Raw genomic sequence first — 19,523 nt, 5'->3', positions numbered from 1 at the left:
GGACTTCCGGCGCCCTCTGGTGGCGGCCATTTTGATTGGTGTTGGGTTTATTTGTCGGAGAGGCTCCTGAGCGCTAGGTCGGCACTGCGGTGACTGAACCCAGAAGGCGGAGAGCAGTTGTCCTCCGCTGCCCAGAGGCTACTCTGGAGCTCTGTGACGGCGCCCAGCGTGACCCACTCCTGGGCCAGGAGAGGGACTGTCGTGCCCATATCTCCTGGCTGGTCGCCCTCTCCTCCCGACCCTGCTTAAAACCACGTGGTTCGATGGCTGCGGCGGCTACGCTGAGGCTCTCCGCTCAGGTAATTGTGGCGCCTTCTGTGTCCTCAGGTCACCTCATCGTCACCTGACAGCAGCGAGGTAGCAGCGCCTGCTCACGGCTCTGCAGCCCGGACGCCGGCGTTGGGACACTGAGGCGCTAGCGGGAGGGGCCCCATTTCTGACACCCCTGGGATGCGGTGGGGAGACCGACAGGTACAGGGACTGGCGCCGGCAAAGGCCTGGAGGTGAACTGAGCCTGAAGGATGGAATCTGGGGTCGACAGGTGTCTGTTGGGTGCAAATTATGAGGCGGAGCTCTTCTTGGGAGAGCAAGCAGGCTGGGAGCTATGCACTCACGTGAGGACGCTAGAAGGCATGGAGATTTTCGAAGAAAGGAGGGATGTCTTGAGCATTGCAAGGGTAGAGATAATCAGGCCCATGCATGTTTGTGTCTTTCCACAGTGTCAGGTGTTTACTGATGATATTTGAGTCAACAAAAGCCATGAGCTAAATGGAGTTCAAAGGAGGCAATTCTCTTTAGTGATTCCAGTTCATTTGGTAGTCGGCCATGGGCACAGAGGCTGAAGACACCCCACAAGTCAGTCAATATAGCAAACAATACACAATAGTATACTTAACATGTGTTATAGGTTAAACATAACACTGTTGTACCCGAGCGAGTTAGAAAAACGCCACACTTTGAGACGAATTAAGAGTCCTTTATTCAGCTGGCAGCCAAAGAGACAGCTAACGCTCAAAATTCTCTTGGCCCTGAGGAAGGGGCTTGATTAACTTTTATACTTTGGTTTAGGAAGGGGAGGGGAGCTTAAATGCACCAACTCTTCAGAAGTAAAAACATGCAAAAAATTAAAAGGACAAATGGTTACAGAGAAACAAACAATTTAAACGACAAATGGTTACAAAAAGGCAAGGTACCAGGTGCAGGGCTCTAAATCCTTCTTAAGAGTTAGATATGGGCACTACGCCAGACACAAACTCAAGGCTTTATGGTGTTATCTTTTGAGCAAAATCCTGGGAACTTCATACATGGTTTGTTCCAGTACCTTATCAGTTAATTGGACTCCTTTGATATGTTGAGAATCTGCTTACACAAGTTAACTCCTCGAGGAAAGGGGGGTGGGTAAGGAGTCCTTAATGTCTTGTAAATCAAGGGGGCCAGATGGAGCTTGTCTGGCTTTCTCAGCTAAGGGAGAGCCTATTCATATGGAAACGAGGCTAGGTGATTAAGAGAGCAAAAGGGAGAGTCTAAAAACCGGGTTAGTGAAAACAAGGTTGGGCATTACAACACAACGAACAAAATAATGTTTAGCATCAAGAGAAAAAAGATAGGAGCAAACGTTATGGAACCAGTTTAGAGGGATCAAGGAAGACAAAAGGCATCCTGGTCTGGGCCAGTTGGTGGGCAATTGGCCTGCAGTCTTACAAGGAAGAGTCTTTGAGGTGGCAGAACCTTAGGCAGCAGATGCTGAGTTTTATTATAAGTGACTGTCAGGACGGCCCTTTTGAGCTGCTGAAGGCCTAATCTTTTACAGTTACAGAATCCTCTGTTGAGAACTGATAGTGGAAGAGTTTGCTTGTTTGTGACCTTATGTGGTTAGATGTAGTCTTTATTTTTTATTTTGTTTTATTTTCTTGAGACGGAGTTTCACTCTTGTTGCCCAGGCAGGAGTGCAATGGTGTGATCTCGGCTCACTGCAATCGCCACCTCCCGGGTTCAAGCGATTCTCCTGCCTCAGTCTCCTGAGTAGCTGGGATTACAGGCATGCGCCACCACACCCGGCTAATTTTTTGTATGTTTAGTAGAGATGGGTCATGTTGGTCATGTTGGTCAGGCTGGTCTCAAACTCCCAATTTCAAGTGATCCACCCACCTCGGCCTCCAAACTTGCTAGGATTACAGGCGTAAGCCACCGCACCCAGCCTATTTTATTTATTTATTTATTTATTTATTTATTTATTTATTTTACTTTTTGAGACAGAGTCTCAGTCTGTCACCCAGGCTGGAGTGCAGTGGCGCAATCTTGGCTCACTGCAACCTCCGCCTCCCGGGTTCAAGAGATTCTCTTGTTTCAGCCTCCCAAGTAGCTGGGATTACAGGCACCCGCCACCACACCCGGCTAATTTTTTATATTTTTAGTAGAGACGGGGTTTCGCCATGTTGCCTAGGCTGCTTTTGAACTCCCAAGCTCAGGCAATCCTCTCGCCTCGGCCTCCGAAAGTGCTGGGATTATAGGTGTGAACCACCGTGCCTGGCCGTCTTTATTTTTTTGTTTATTAAACAAAGCATCTTACCCTTGATGGCAGAGTGCCCTGTGAAATACAAATTGTTTTTTTCTAAGATGGAGTTAGTTATGTCAAGTGTGCTCTATAAAAAGGACAGGCTCAAAATCTGGATTTTAAAGGTTTTCCAAAGGCCAATCAAAGGAAGAACAGAGTGGAGAGAGGTGATGAGCACCTTGGGGCCCTGGGAGGTTGAATCTTTGTTGTAGATCACATAGGTGGTAGAGATGACATTTTACGTTAAGGCACGCAGGTCAGACAAGCAGTCTGAGGTCACCTGACTCCAGGGCCTAGAAGGGGTACCTGGAGGTCTGAGCTTATCACATCCTATCAGGGATGCATTCCTGTAATGTCTGCCTCTCCTCCAAGCACTTAGAAGCATTTTAGGAACTCAGATAAGGAAATGGAGAGTGTTCCATTCCCTCACTGGTACTGACCCCGACTCATATGTTCTCTAGCTTGTGGTGTTGTGGGACTCTATTTTTTATTTTTTAAAATATTTTCTTTTCTTTTTTAAATTTTAAATTTTTGTGGGTATATAGTAGGTGTATGTATTTATGAGTTACAGGAGAGTTTTTTTTTTTTTTTTGAGAAGGAGTCTCACTCTGTCACCCAGACTGGAGTGCAGTGGTGCGATCATGGCTCACCACAACCTCCGCCTACAGGAGATATTTTGATACAGGCAAGCAGTGTGTAATAATCATACTAGGGTTAATGGTGTATCCATCACCTCAAGCATTATCCTTTGTTTCAGACAATCCAATTATACTCTTTTTGTTATTTAAAAATGTACAATTAGGTTATTTTTACTGTAGTCATTCTGTTGTGCTACTAAATACTAGATCTTATTCTCTTTTTCTAGCTCTTATTCTTTTTTTTTTTTTTTGAGACAGAGTCTCACTCTGTCATCCAGGCTGTAGTGCAGTGGCACAATCTCGGCTCACTCCAACCTCTGCTGCCCAGATTCAAGCGATTCTCCTGCCTCAGCCTCCGGAGTAGCTGGGATTACAGGCACCTGCCATCGTGGCTGGCTAATTTTTGTAGTTTATAGTAAAGATGGGGTTTCACCATCTTGGCCAGGCTGGTTTTGAACTCCTGACCTCGTGATCCACCAGCCTCAGCCTCCCAAAGTGCTGAGATTACAGGTGTGAGCCACCGCCGCGCCCTCACATTTTCTTTTTCTTTTCTTTTTTTTGTTTTTTGAGATGGAATCCCTCTCTGTTGCCCAGGCTGGAGTGCAGTGGTGCGATCATGGCTCACTGCAACCTCTGCCTCCTGGGTTGAAGCGATTCTCATGTCTCAGCCTCCCAAGTAGCTGAGACTAAACATGTGTGCCACCACACCCGGGTAATTTTTTGTATTTTTAGAGAGATGGGATTTCACTGTGTTAGCCAGGATGGTCTCCATCTCCTGACCTCCTGATACCACTGGCCTCATCCTCCCAAAGTGCTGGGATTACAGGCATGAGCCACCGCATCCAGCCTACATTTTCTTTATCCATTCATCTGTTGATGACTGCTTAGGTCGCTTCCAAGTCTTAGCTGCTGTGAACAGTGCTGCAGCAAACATGGGAGTGCAGATATATCTGTGATATACTGGATTCCTTTTGGTTTATACCCAGCAGTGGGATTGCTGGATTATATGCGAGCTTAATGTTTAGTTTTTTGAGGAACCCCCAAACTGTTCTCCATAGTGGTGGTACTAATTTCCATTCCCACCAACAGTGTACGAGAGGTCCTTTTTCTTCACATCCTCACCAGCATTTGTTACTGCCTGTCTTTTGGATATAAATAAGCCATTTTAATGGGGTGAGATGATGTGAATTCTCTTATGACCAGTGATGTTGAGCACCTTTTCCTATACCTGTTTGCCATTTGTATGTCATTGTCCTTTGTTTGTATTTTTGAGACAGGATCTTGCTCTGTCACCCAGGCTGGAATGCTGTAGTATGATGATGGCTCACTGCAGCTTCGACCACCTGGGCTCAGGCTATCCTGCTACCTCAGCCTCCCAAGTGGCAGGGACCACAGTCATGTGCCACCTTGCCTTGGCTGGCTTTTAAACTTTTTTGTAGAGATGGGGGTCTCACTGGTTAAACAGGGTGGTTATAAACTCCTAGGCTCAAGTGATCTTCCTGCCTCAGTCTCCCAAACTGCTATGATTATAGCTGGGAGGCACTGCTCCTGGCTGTATGTCTTCTTTTGAGAAATGTCTATTGAGATTTTTAAGTGGGATTATTAAGAGTTTTTCCTATAGAGTTGTTTGAACTCTATATATTCTGGTAATTAATCCCTTTGCAAATGGGTAGTTTGCAGATACTTTCTCCCATTCTGTGGGTTATCTCTTCACTTTATTGATTGTTTTCTTTGCTGTACAGAAGCTTTTTAACTTGATCTGATGCCATTAGTCCAATTTTGCTTTGGTTGCCTGTGCTTGAAAAGTATTACTCAAGAAATCTTTGTCTGCCAGGCTCAGTGACTCACACCTGTAATCCCAGCACTTTGGGAGGCCAAGGCGGGCAGATCACCTGAGATCAGGAGTTTGAGATGAGCATGGGCAACATGGGGAAACCCCATCTCTACTAAAAATACAAAAATTAGCTGGGTGTGGTGGTGCATGCCTGTAATCACAGCTACTCGGAGGCTGAGGCAGGAGAATCACTTGAACCTGGGGAGGTGGAGGTTGCAGTGAGCTGAGATTGTGCCATTGTGTTCCAGCCTAGGCAACAGAGTGAGACTTCATCTCAAAAAAAAAAAAAAAAAAGAAGTCTTTGCCCACTTCAGTCTTTTTTGGTAGTAGTTTCATAGTTTTAGGTTTTAGATTTAAGTCTTTTTAAATCCATTTTGATTTTTTTTTTTTTTTTTTTTTGAGACAGGGTCTCCCTCTGTCACCCAGGCTGGAGTGCAGTGGTGTGATCTTGGCTCAATGCAGCCTCCGCCTCCCAGGTTCAAGCGATTCTCCTGCCTCAGCCTCCCGAGTAGGTGGGACTACAGGTGCACACTACCACGTCCAGCTAATTTTTGTATTTTTAGTAGAAACGAGTTTCCATCATATTGGCCAGGATAGTCTCGATCTCTTGACCTCATGATTGGCCCACCTTGGCCTCCCAAAGTGCTGGGATTACAGGTGTGAGCCATCATGCCTGGCCAGTTCTTTTTTTTTTTTTGAGACGGAGTCTCGCTGTCGCCCAGGCTAGAGTGCAAGTGGCATGATCTCAGCTCACTGCAGGCTCCGCCCCCTGGGGTTCATGCCATTCTCCTGCCTCAGCCTCCTGCGTAGCTGGGACTACAGGTGCCCACCACCTCACCTGGCTAATTTTTTGTATTTTTAGTACAGACAGGGTTTCACACTGTTAGCCAGGATGGTCTCGATCTCCTGACTTCGTGATCCACCCTCCTCGGCCTCCCAAAGTGGTGGGATTACAGGTGTGAGCCACCACACCCAGCCAGTTCTGTTTAATTATTTTAATTTCTTTGCCAAATTTATCTGATAGAATTCTGAATTCTTTCTCTGTGTTTGTCTTGAGAAATCCTCAAAATAGCTATCTTGAATTATCTGTCTGAAAGGTCACATATCTCTGTTTCTCCAGGATTGGTCCTTGGTGCTTTATTTAGTTTGTTTGGTGAGGTCACATTTTCCTGGATGACGTTGATGCTTGTAGATATTCGTCAGTGTCTGGGTGTTAAACAGTTAGGTGTTTATTGTGGTCTTCACAATCTGGGCTCATTTGTACCTGTCCTTCTTAGGAAGACTTTCCAGGTATTTGAAAGGACTTGGGTGTTGTGATCTAAGCTGAATCGACTTTAGGGGGAACCCCACACTCAGTAATGCTGTGACTCTTGCAGATGCAGAGAGCTATACCACCTTTGTGGTCTTGAGTAAGATCTGAAAGAATGCTCTGCATTAACAGATAGAGACTCTTGTTGGGTCTTCCCTCAGTTTGTCCCAGCATCTCTCTGTCAGTGCTGAAGTGCCTGAAACTGGGGGTTGGGACAGAAGCACCCCTTTGGCTACCACCACTGGGACTGTGCTGGGTGAGAGCTGAAGCCAGCACAGCACTGGGTTTCACCCAAGGCTCCTGTGACCACTACAAGGCTATCACCTGTGTTCCCTCAAGGCCCTAGCCCTGTACAGTCAGCAGGTGGCAAAGCCAGACAGGCTTATGTCCTTCTCCTTAGGACGGTGAGTTCCCCAGGCCTCAGGTTGGTATAGAGATGCCATCCGTGAGCCAGGGATTGGAGTAAAAATCCTTAGAAATCTACCTGGTGTTCCTTTGCACTGCAGCTGAGCTGGCACTCAAACTACAAGATACAGTCCTTCCCACTCTTCCATCCCCTTTCCACAGGCAGAGCAGCCTCACTCTGTGGCCACCACCAGCACAGGCCCACAGGGAGTGCTGTCAGACTACCACTGAGGTTCCACTAAGGGCTAAGAGCTCTTCAGTCAGCTTGTGGTGAGTGTTGCCTGGTCTGAGGCTCACTCTTCAAGACTCACCCAGGGCAGGTCCAGCAATGTCATCCATGAGCCAAGGCCTGGAATCAGGGACCCCAAGAGGCTTCTTGGTGCTCTATCCCTCTGTGGTTGAGCTGGTAGCTGAGGTGCAAGACAAGGTCCCCTTTACTTTTTCCTCTGTTATTCTCAAGCAGGTGGGGTCTCTGACTGTAACCACCGCAGCTAGCAGTGTGCTGTGTTACATGTGAAGTTTGCATGTCTCAGAGTCTCACCCACTGCCATCGCATACTACCTGGGTACTGCTGCTAGTTATTCAGGGTCCAAGGGTTGTTTAGTCACAAGGTGATGGGTCCTCCCATGACTGAGTTCTTCCCTTCAAGGCAGCGGGTTCTGTTTTGGTCCAGAGTGTGTCTAGAAATGTTATCTGGGTGGGCCTGGAATGGGTCCTCACAACCTTGCCCAGTGCCCTATCCTGTGGCTGAGGTGACATCCAAACTGCAAGACAAAGTTCTTTTTGCTGTTCCCTCTCCTCGAGTGGAAGGAAGGAGCCATGTAGCCTGGGGTTGCAGGAGGGGTGGCACAAGCACACCCTTAGCTACATCAACTGGTGTCTCAGTAGGTTGTGCTCCCCAAACCCAACCAGGTCCACTGAGTTGGAGCCCAGCTCAGCACAGAACATGCCTAGGGGTTGCAGTCCTTGTGGCCTCGACCGCCTTTCAATTTTATTTAGGACTTCAGAGCCCCCCAGCCCTCAGTGGCAAGGCTTGCCAGATCTCAAGTCCTGACCATTGGGGTGGGCAATTCCCCTCTGGCTGGGCTGGTCGCTATGCTTACTCCCTGGGTAGGTGTCCATTGAGTTCAGCCCAGTTTTGCTTTCTGCTATGACAGGGAAGCACTGAGTTCTGTACAATGTCTGACAGTCACTGTGTTTCCTTCCCAGGAGCACAGATTCTCCACAACAGGCAGCCACTGCTGGGGGATGGGGAGGGGTGGCATTGGCAACTCAAGACTCTACAGCCCCTTTTAGTGCCACTTCCAGTAATACAAACTTAATTCCAGGTACTGTGAGTGCTCACTTGATTTTTGGTTCTTACAAAGGTGATTTTTTTTTGTGTAGATAGCTTTTAAATTTGGTGTTCTAGGCTGGGCACGGTGGGTGACTCATGCCTGTAATCCCAGCACTTTGGGAAGCTGAGGCTGGCAGATCACCTGAGGTCAGGAATTTGAGACCAACCTGGCCAACATGGAAAAACTACATCTCTACTAAAAATACAAAAATTAGTTAGGTGTGGTGGCAGGTGCCTGTAATCCCACCTACTTGGGAGGCTGAGGCAGGGAGAATTAGGGAGAATTGCTTGAACCCAGGAGGCAGAGGTTGCAGTGAGCCAAGATTGTGCCACTGTACTCCAGCCATGGTGACAGAGAGAGACTCTATTTAAAAAAAAATTGGTGTTCTGTTAAGGGCATAATGGATGCTGCTATTCCACCATCCTGCTCTGTTGCACTTCTGGAACTCAGTCCTTTCAACTGGGAACACTAGAGAAACCTTAAACCCTAGGCCCTAAATCCATAACACAGGTTGTATGGAGGTATTCCCATTTCAGTGAAACTGTGTAAACACTTAGAAGGTCAGCCCTGGATTTGGTAGCAGTATGTGAAATGCTCAGAGATAAAACTGATCAGAGTGGGGAGGTGATGTTACTTCAGTTCTGTCTGGTTCCACATTGGAGAAAGGAACATGGGGTTAAGGGAGGAGGAAGGAAGACAGCATTGAGGGTCATTCTGTCATCCAGGTGAGGTTTAATGGATGATTCTTGGCCAAGGAGATGTCACTAGAATTGTGATTTACATTTGGTAAAGAAGCAGCTAGATTTTCTAATGTGGTTGGTAAGGATATGCAAGAGGGTTTCACGTATGACGCTGGGGTTTTTTTGTTTTTGCTTTTATTTTTTTTAGGTGCAGTCTTGTTCTGTCACCAGGCTGGAGTTCAGTAGCATGATCTCTGCTCACTGCAACCTCTGCCTCCCAGGTTCAAGCAATTCTCCTGCCTCAGCCTCCTGAGTAGCTGGGACTACAGGAGGCACATGCCATCATGCCTGGCTAATTTTTGTAATTTTAGTAGAGACAGAGTTTCACCGTATTGGTCAGGGTGGTCTTGAACTCCTGACCTCAGGTGATCCACCCACCTCAGCCTTCCAAAGTGCTGGGATTACAGACTTGAGCCACCATGCCCGGCAACCCTAGGGTTTTTGGTCTTAGCAGCAGCAGTGATAGAAGCTGTATCAGCTGAGATGAGCAAGTTGGGAGTAGGCATAATAGCCACTGGGGATATAAGGAGGGTTGTTTTCACCATGCTCAGACCCTGAGATGCTTGTCCACATAGGTTGGGATATCTGGGAAGGAATTGATATTGGAGACATCCAGTATATGATAGCTAAAGTGTGGACTAAGGTGCGTTAGCCATGGGTCCCATTTTGGAGGACACACTTCATAATAAGGTAGTAAATCTTTTAGGGAGCCAGAAAGGGCTGGTTGGAGGCTGAGGACTAGATGTTTTGCCTGGGTCCCTGGGTGACATTATTGGCATTCATAACCTGTGTTATGCATTCACACAGGAGAGGGAGGTAAGTGACAATGAATGTAGGATGTATCAGAGGGCATAGCTTGTCATGGGGCAGACTTCCATGGAGATAATAGAGATGAGATGCAGGCAGAAATACAGGAGTAATTGAGGGAAAGGTCATCATTGCTGAGGGGTTGGCAAGTGTAGCACAGAAGTGGAATAGGGTCATGGATAGGGTCATGGATAGCTGAAGTCACACATGGTTCTGTGTTTCTGTGGAGCCATGCAAGGAGGCCTTCATAGAATTACCTGAGACCACCACTCCTTTTAGGATCCAATAGATTTGCAATTCTGTGGTAATATTGGATCAGTTTGAATGGGCCATACACACTCTGGATGGTGTCAGCTACGATGTAGTGTAAGGCCAAAAATGAAGGCCCAATGCGATTTGCCACCTGGATGCCTGGTGATATTGGTATGACCACAAATGGCCTGAGTGCAAGTTTCTTTCCCATTTAACTCTGTTTTTATATATTTAAATTTTTTTCTCTCGTGTGTGTGTGTGTGTGTGTGTGTGTGTGTATGTAGAAAAAGACCTTGCCAAGTTGTCCAGGCTGGTCTTGAACTCCTGGAATCAAGCAGTCCTTCCACTTTGGCCTCCCAGAGTGCTGGGATTACAGGTGTGAGACACCGTGACTGGCCACTTCACACTCTTAAGTAATGTATCTGAACGGGTGCAGCGGCTCACGCCTGTAATCCCAGCACTTTAGGAGGCTGAGGCTGGTGGATCATTTGACATCAGGAGTTTGAAAGCAGCCTGCCCAATATGGTGAAACACCATCTCTATTAAAAATATAGAAATTAGCTGGGCATGGTGGTACAGGCCTGTAATCCCAGCTACTGAGGAGCTGAGGCAGGATAATTGCTTGAACCCAGGAGGCGGAGGTTGCAGTGAGCTGAGATTGCACCACCCCACTCCAGCCTGGATGACAGAGTGAGACTCTGTCACAAAAAAAAAAAAAAAAGGAAGGTATCCTAGCCTCTAAAGCCTTTCCGTCAATGGGACCAGGCAGAGTTCCTGTTATAGTTTGTAGTGAGTTTCAATTCCATTTGTATGTCCAGAGTTATTCAAATAAGTCAATGGCATCCTCCTGAGGGAATCAGGCCATTACACTCTCTTCATCTTACAAAGCTTGCATGTCATGGCCATGGTTGCTCTCTCTTATCCACAATGCAACCCCCATGTGGCTCTCTGTGGTGAGTGGTGTCCCTCTCATCAGGCTGTTAATATATTTGATTTTTTTTTGTTTTGAGACAGAGTTTTGCTCTTGTTGCCCAGGCTGGAGTGCAATGGCATGATCTCAGCTCACTGCAACCTCTGCCTCCTGGGTTCAAGGGATTCTCTTGCCTCAGCCTCCCGAGTAGCTGTGATCACAGGTGCCCGACACCACGCTCAGCTAATTTTTTGTATTTTTAGTAGAGCCGAGGTTTCACATTGTTAACCAGGCTGGTCTCAAACTCCTGACCTCAGGCAATCCACCCAGCTCAGCCTCCGAAAGCACTGGGATTACAAATGTGAGCCACCACACCTGGCTCAATACAATTGATTTGTAGATTGCTCTTGATGACATGTGTAGAATATCAGATGTAATTTGTTTTACCAACATTATAACCCTAGGGGGAGATTTCAACCTACACTAGTTGAAGAAAAAGGAGGGAATTAAGATACTTTAAGCTGCCTGGGCACGGTGCCTCATGCCTGTAGTCTTAGCACTTTTGGAGGCTGAGGTGGGCGGATCATGAGGTCAGGAGTTTGAAACCAGCTTGGCCAACATGGTGAAATCCTATCACTACTAAAAATACAAAAATTAGCCAGGCGTGGTGGTACACGCCTGTAATCCCAGCTGCTCGGGAGGCTGAGGCAGGATAATTGCTTGAACCCAGGAGGTGGAGGTTGCAGTGAGTGAGCCGAGATCATGCCACTACATCTCAGCCTGGTGACAGAGTGAGACTCTGTCTCAAACAAACAAACAAACAAAAAAATGTACTTTAAGTTGTTTAAAGGCCAGAGAGAGGCCAGTGGTGTGTGGCAGTCAGCTGGGGATGGACATGGAATGTACCTGGAAGTCTAAAGAATGAGGTGCATTTAGAGAGGGTTTCTCTGCTGTACTGAAGGTGCCACATTGGGCTTTCCATGACCTCGGCCATGCTAGGGAAAGTGCCTGTCAGGAGGGGGTGGACTTTATGTCACAGCCACTGCACGGATACCTATTTGTTCAACTAACTATTGTTGTTGGGGGCTGTACCCCATGACCAGTGGGCCTAGTTTCTCTTATGTTTGAGGACCTTGAGAGGAGGATGTGCAAGAGTAGATGTGTGGGAGAGATGGATTGTGATACCTCAGCATAGGGGCAGTTTGTAGTTTCATCTGTCAACATCATAACAGGGCACAGTGACTTTTGAAGACGTGGCTGTGAACTTTACCTGGGAGGAATGGAATCTCCTTAGTGAGGCTCAGAGATGCCTGTACCGTGATGTGACCCTGGAGAACCTGGCACTTATATCCTCCCTGGGTAAGTTGCTCACACTCACCCTGTGACTTGAGCTAGTCTCCGTTCCCCCCTCTTTCCCCATTGGCAAGAATTTCTCATGTCAGGAGCATGGACACAGCTTCCTGCTTCAGTTCTATGGGTAGGTTCTTGGTTGGTAGGACTGAGGTGTACATACTGCCCTACTCCTTTCTTGGAGCAGCCCCAACACTTGATTTACTGCAGGCTCCCAGGGAGGGATTCATAGTCAGAAGCCCACTGTGTTAGTCCTGTGGATGTTTGGGTGTCCTTGTCCAGATTTCAGGTTCCTGTGTACCCACAGTCTACTTCCTTTCTTTAGCTGCTATTTTCTTATGCCTTCCTGTGGCAGGAATTGCCTTCACAGACTACATCACTGCCTACATAGACCAGAGGCTGTTCTTGCAAGACCTTCTTTAGAAATTCTCCTTGAAATACTCAGTTTTTTTCTCTCGTGGGCTTTCATGGGCAAGTTGTTCTGAGACAATGTTGGCTGTTCCCTTGTTCTGTCTTTCCCTTAGTCTGTGCATCATTCATGTCCCATGTATTTGGTCATCATCGTGGTGGGAGGCACGTCCTCCATTTGACCCAGAAGATGCAAATGAATTCAGCCTCAGCATAATAGACTCAGAAGGAGTGAGTCCCTAAAGAGTGGCACCCTGGGCTGGGGATGGTGGCTCACTCCTTTAATCCCAGCACTTTGGGAGGCCCTGGCAGGTGGATTATGAGGTCAGGAGTTCAAGACCAGCCTGGCCAAGATGGTGAAACCCTGTCTCTACTAAAAATACAAAAATTGGTCAGGCCTGGTGGCACATGCCTGTAATCCCAGTGACTCAGGAGCCTGAGGCAGAGAATTGCTTGAACCCAGGAGGGGAGGTTGCGGTGAGCCCAGATCACACCACTGCACTCCAGTCTGGGTGACAGTGAGACTCCATCTAAAAAAAAAAAAAAAAAAAGTGGCACCCTGGAGGAGGTCATGGAGTCAGGGCTTTATTGAAAGCATACCAACAACCTGTTCTATTTTAGTAGTATTTTTGTGGCAAGGCAAGTAGGCACACATAATTTGTCTTTTCTTCCTCATTCTTGAGAGCATCACACTTGTCTACCTTATCGCTTCTACTCTTTCTTTTTTAACCTTTGACATACTTGTACATGAACTTGTACCCTAATATCCATTCTCCTATCTAATCTTCACATCTCTGGACCCCAAATCTCATCCATTTTACATATGTCACCATCTACAGTGTTCTCTCCAGTGTTGGCATAGAGATTTGTGTTAGCAAATATATATACTTTGTTAAACTCTCCTCAAGCAGTAGCTGCTGTGTTGTGCTTGTGTTTTCCTTGGCCTGGACAAATCCCTCTCTACAGCACTCACATGTCATGAGGACATAAAGTTCTGCAGATGAGTGGTTTGCAGATGCAGGAATTGTAGACTCTGCCTATACTCCCTGTGTTACATACATGGTTGTGTCCTTTAACTTATGAGGTCTCCTACACTCTGTGACCATTATAGTCCAGTAATAATACATAGCACTATCTTCCACCTGAAGCCAACATTCTGTTCCTCCAAGTATTTCCTTGGAGTAATTCCTCAGTTTGTCAGATACACTTGTGGGTGGTCTGTGCCTTCCCACCAGAGTTAACATGCACTTCACCAGCATTTTCTTGCTTTCAGGTTGTTGGTGTGGAGTGGAAGATGAGGAGGCATCTTCTAAGCAGACTATTTATATACAAAGAGAGACTCAGGTCAGGACTCCTATGGCAGGTGTGTCTCCCAAGAAGGCCCACCCCTGTGAGATGTGTGGCCCGATCTTGGGAGACATTTTGCATGTGGCAGATCATCAGGGATCACATCACAAGCAGAAACTGCACAGGTGTGAGACCTGGGGGAATACATTGTATGACAGTGGAAACTTTCATCAGCACCAGAATGAATACATTGGAGAGAAACCCTACAGAGTGAGTGTTGAGGAGGCATTGTTTGTGAAGAGGTGTAAGTTTCATGTGTCAGGGGAGTCATCTGTCTTCAGTGAGAGTGGGAAGGACTTTTTGCCCAGGTCAGGATTACTCCAGCAGGAGGTCAGTCACACTGGGGAGAAGTCAAACAGCAAAACTGAGTGTGTGTCTCCCTTTCAGTGTGGGGGAGCTCACTATAGCCATGGAGAATCCATGAAACATTTTAGCACCAAACATATACTCAGTCAGTACCAGAGATTGCTTCCTAGAGAAGAGTGTTATGTTTGCTGTGAATGTGGGAAGTCCTTTAGCAAATATGCTAGCTTGAGTAATCATCAGAGAGTTCACACTGAAAAAAAACATGAATGTGGAGAATGTGGGAAATCCTTTAGTAAATATGTTAACTTCAGTAATCATCAGAGAGTTCACACTGAAAAAAAACATTATGAATGTGGAGAATGTGGGAAATCCTTTAGCAAATATGTTAGCTTCAGTAATCATCAGAGAGTTCACACTGGAAAAAGACTTTATGAATGTGGAGAATGTGGGAAATCCTTTAGCAAATATGCTAGCTTCAGTAATCATCAGAGAGTTCACACTGACAAAAAACATTATGAATGTGGAGAATGTGGGAAATCCTTTAGTCAAAAGAGCAGCCTCATTCAACATCAGCGATTTCACACTGGAGAAAAACCTTATGGGTGTGAAGAATGTGGGAAATCTTTTAGTTCAGAAGGACATCTTAGGAGCCATCAACGAGTTCATGCCGGAGAAAGACCTTATCAGTGTGGAGAATGTGTGAAATCTTTCAGTCATAAGCGCAGCCTTGTTCACCATCAGCGAGTTCACAGTGGAGAAAGACCTTATCAGTGTGGAGAATGTGGGAAATCTTTCAGTCAAAAGGGCAACCTCGTTCTACACCAGCGAGTTCACACTGGAGCAAGACCTTATGAGTGTGGAGAATGTGGGAAATCATTTAGTTCAAAAGGACATCTTAGGAACCATCAGCACATTCACACTGGAGACAGACTTTATGAGTGTGGAGAGTGTGGGAAATCTTTTAGTCATAAGGGCACCCTCATTCTACATCAGCGAGTTCACCCTAGAGAAAGATCTTATGGGTGTGGAGAATGTGGGAAATCTTTTAGTTCAATTGGGCACCTTAGGAGCCATCAGCGTGTTCATACTGGAGAAAGGCCTTATGAGTGTGGAGAATGTGGGAAATCTTTTAGTCATAAGCGCAGCCTTGTTCACCATCAGCGCATGCACACTGGAGAAAGACCTTACAAGTGTGGAGACTGTGGGAAATCTTTTAATGAAAAAGGACACCTTAGGAATCATCAGCGAGTTCACACTACAGAAAGACCTTTTAAGTGTGGGGAATGTGGGAAATGTTTTAGTCACAAGGGTAACCTCATTCTACACCAGCATGGCCATACTGGAGAAAGACCTTGTGTGTGTAGGGAATGTGGAAAATTATTTAAGAAGAAGTCTCACCTCCTTGTACACCAGAGAATTCACAATGGAGAAAAGCCATATGCTTGTGAAGCTTGTCAGAAATTTTTTAGAAACAAGTACCAACTCATTGCACATCAGAGAGTTCACACTGGAGAAAGGCCTTATGAATGCAATGATTGTGGAAAATCATTTACCCACAGCTCTACATTCTGTGTTCATAAGCGAATTCACACTGGAGAAAAGCCTTATGAGTGCAGTGAATGTGGAAAATCCTTTGCTGAAAGCTCCAGTTTCACGAAACACAAAAGAGTTCACACTGGAGAAAAGCCTTATGAGTGCAGTGAATGTGGAAAATCTTTTGCTGAAAGCTCCAGTCTCACTAAACACAAGAGAGTTCACACTGGAGAAAAGCCTTATAAATGTGAGAAATGTGGGAAGTTATTTAACAAGAAGTCTCATCTCCTTGTACACCAGAGTTCACATTGGAGAAAAGCCATATGAGTGTAAGGATTGTCAGAAAGTTTTTAGCAAGAAGGACCACCTCATTGCACACCAGAGAGTTCACACTGGAGAAAGGCCATATGAATGCAATGATTGTGGGAATTCATCTACCCACAGCTCTGCATTCTGTGTTCATAAGAGAGTTCACACTAGTCACACCACCTTATGAGTGCAGTGAATGTGGGAAATCCCTTGCTGAAACTTTCAGTCTCATTAAACACAGGAGAGTTCACACTGGAGTAAGGTCTTGTGATGCAGCAAATGTGGAAAAAAAGTTACCTGAAGGTCTTCTCTCCTTGAATATCAGAGAGTTCGCACTAGACAAATGAAATACACTTGGGCAATTTTGTAGCCACACCTCTGTGCTCCTTCAAGATCAGAGAGTTAACACTGGATCAGGGCCTTACCAATGTGACATGTGAGATATTTATGTAGAAATCTAGCTTCATAACACACAGGAGACTTCCCACTGCAGAAATGCCTTTTGAATGTAATGAATGCAAGAAAGCCTTCAGCCTTTTTATTGGAGCCTCAAACACTGACATGAGAAAAACACCATAGATGTATATGGAATGTTATTTCTTTTTCAATGTAACCCTTTGAGGGTGCCACCTACCTAGATTGAATGTCATTTATTGAGCATCTGCAAAAGTTCCAAGCATGCGGCAGCTACAGTGCATTTTTCACTCTATCCAGGTACCTTGCTAGATTTTTTTTGAGACAGGGTGTCACTGTGTCACTCAGGATGGTGTGCAGTGGTGCGTTCACATTTCACTGCACCCTTGATCTCCTGGGCTTAAGTGATTCTGTTTGCCTCAGCCTCCTGAGTAGCTGAAACCACAGGCATGCACTACCATGCTCCACTAATTTTTTTAAGTTTTGGAGAGACAGGGTCTCACCATGTTGCCCAGGCTGGTCTTAAACTCCTGGCTCAAGTGGTCCTTCCACCTTGGCCTCCAAACATGCTGGGATTACGGGTGTGAGTTACTGTGCCTGGCCTTTTTTTTTTTTTTTAACTTTTAATTTCTGATCGAGTCACAGAAGGATTTATTGAGTAGCTTCAGCACTTCTTCCTTTGTCATTTTTTTCTGTCTGATAAGTCATGCCATGGACGTTACCCATTTTTATCCCAGAGGCCTCTAACATTGACTTGAAAAGATGGACTATGTCTTTCAGAGATCTTGTGGGTATCACATCAATCTTGACAAATTTTCTACCCTCCAAGTCATGATCCTAAGAACAGCTTGCCTCCCATTTCTCTGGTTTGTGCTGTTATGAAGGCCTTATTGTTTCAGCCTTCTTCAGTCTTGAGGGTGGTTGTCACTGTATGGGTGGTTCAGAAACAAGTAGGTCCTGTTACTATGAAGGGGGTCACAGCTTTTGTTGGCATAGCTGAACTCTTTGTGGTTCATGGAACAGTATGAATGTAGCACATAGCTTTCTCCACTTGTGGACTGATTTGCATAGCTGCCAGAGGCCTCCAAAGAAGACCTTCAGGGCATTGTGGTCTTTATCTGTAACATAGATACTAAAATTTGTGGGTTCATAGGTCAGCTGGATACAGGGCATTTTTTGTGACAATTTCTGGCATTTTTTGAACAAGACAAAATTCTTTTACGAGGTATATTGCATTGTACTTGGTACGGCTGAGGGAAGTCTGCTCCCCAGCTCTTGCAATGGAGACACATGCCCCGATATCCAGAATTATGTAGGATGACATCACAGATTGTAATGCTATCAGGTGAAATTATAATTTTGTAGAATTACTTTATTTATAGGCAGTGGAGGAGACAGAATAATGTAACTGCAACTCATGTCTTTTTTTTTTTTTTTTTGAGACAGAGCCTCACCCTGTTGCCCAGGCTGGAGTGCAATGGCATAATCTTGGCTCATGGCAACCTCTGCCTCCCAGGTTCAAACAGTTCTCCTGCCTCAGCCTCCCAAGTAGCTGGGACTACAGGCACATGCCACCACACCCAGCTAGTTTTTGTATTTTTAGTAGAGATGGGGTTTCACCATGTTGGCCAGGCTGGTCTCGAACTCCTGACCTTGTGATCTGCTGGCCTCAGCCTCCCAAAGTGCTTGGATTACAGGCATGAGCATGAGTCTTTTAAAAAGGCATCCACAATGATCCAGTCACTACGTATGTGATGAATATGCAGATACAGGAATTATCAGGACTTCCATAATGATGAATGTTGTATTGTTGAGGCCATTGTCAGGGGAAATAATCTAAAGGTTTTGTGAATTCCTGTACCCATTCTGGGCTGTTCTCCTCAAGGTCATTCCTGCATTAGCAGGAGGAAGATGATAGGGAGAAGGGAGATCTCAGTTCAGTGATGTGGCCTTTGTGGCCAGCCAGCCAGTTAATCAGGTGGAAATGGACTTACTGCCACATCAATAAGTGGAGGCTAGTTTTCCCACTTAGGGCATGAGAAGAATTGGTGTAGTCAGTATAGAGTTGTCAAACCTGTTTTCCAAAAACAATGGTAAATCTATATTTTTCTTTTGAACTGCATTTTATTATTATTATTATTATTATTATTATTTATTTTGAGATGGAGTCTTGCTCTGTTGCCCAGGCTGGATGGAGTGCAGTGGCACGATCTCGGCTCACTGCAAGCTCCGCCTCCTGGGTTCACACCATTCTTCTGCCTCAGCCTCCCAAGTAGCTGGGACTACAGGTGCCCGCCACCACGCCCAGCTGATTTTTTGTATCTTTACTAGAGACGGGGTTTCACCATGTTAATCAGGATGGTCTCGATCTCCTGACCTTGTGATCCACCCGCCTCGGCCTCCCGAAGTGCGGGGATTACAGGCATGAGCCACCGTGCCCAAACTTTTTTTTTTTTTTTGAGACAGAGTCTCACTGTCACCCAGGCTGGAGTGCAGTGGCATGACCTCGGCTCATTGCAGCCTCTACCTCCTAGGTTCAAGCAATTCTCCTGGCTCAGCCTCCCATGTAGGTGGGACTGGAAGCATGTGCCACCACGCCCGGCCAATTTTTGTATTTTTAGTAGAGACAGAGTTTTGCCATGTTGGCCAAGCTGATCTCGGACTCCTGACCTCAGGTGATATGCTTGCCTCAGCCTCCCAAAGTGCTGGGATTACAGGTGTGAGCCACTGCTGCCAGTCTGAAGCATATTTTAAAGCTGTGATAAGTTATAAATGACATTCAGTAAGCTATGCATATTTAAGCTGTAGTATGTGATAAATCTTGCGTTTCATATAATCCCATGAAACCATTAACATAGTCACAATAATGAATTTAACACCTTTATATTTACCTGGAACCTTTTTATAAAGGCTTTCTTTCTGTTCTCCAGACAACCAATGATTTACTTTGCTGTACAGTAGAGTACTTTCCATTTTCTGGAATTTTAGATGAGTGATGTAATAAAGTGTTTCCTCTTATAATCGCTGGGTGCTCTCGTATCATTTTTTTTGTTGTTTTTTAATGATAAAA

The 19,523-nt window shown here is 45.8% G+C and overlaps 1 protein-coding gene across 2 annotated transcripts; it reads left to right on the top strand.

Annotated features, from left to right (window-relative positions):
- Positions 1-19,474, top strand: LOC129020298 (zinc finger protein 814). 2 transcript variants are annotated; one of them, XM_054464424.2, is made up of 3 exons: positions 1-299; positions 12,019-12,145; positions 13,818-19,474. In XM_054464424.2, the coding sequence occupies exons 1-3, from the start codon at positions 264-266 to the stop codon at positions 16,055-16,057; spliced, it is 2,403 nt and encodes an 800-aa protein (XP_054320399.1). In that variant the 5' UTR covers positions 1-263; the 3' UTR covers positions 16,058-19,474. The 2 variants fall into 2 exon arrangements, with proteins under 2 accessions (XP_054320399.1, XP_054320400.1); XM_054464425.2 differs by lacking the exon at positions 12,019-12,145 and having other exon boundaries at positions 32-299.
- The last annotated feature ends 49 nt before the right edge of the window (positions 19,475-19,523 follow it).

This window comes from Pongo pygmaeus, chromosome 20, assembly GCF_028885625.2.
Source record: "Pongo pygmaeus isolate AG05252 chromosome 20, NHGRI_mPonPyg2-v2.0_pri, whole genome shotgun sequence".
Taxonomy (NCBI): Eukaryota; Metazoa; Chordata; class Mammalia; order Primates; family Hominidae; genus Pongo; species Pongo pygmaeus.
Note: the sequence above shows the minus strand (reverse complement) of the source record. Positions and strands in the feature narration are given on the sequence as shown.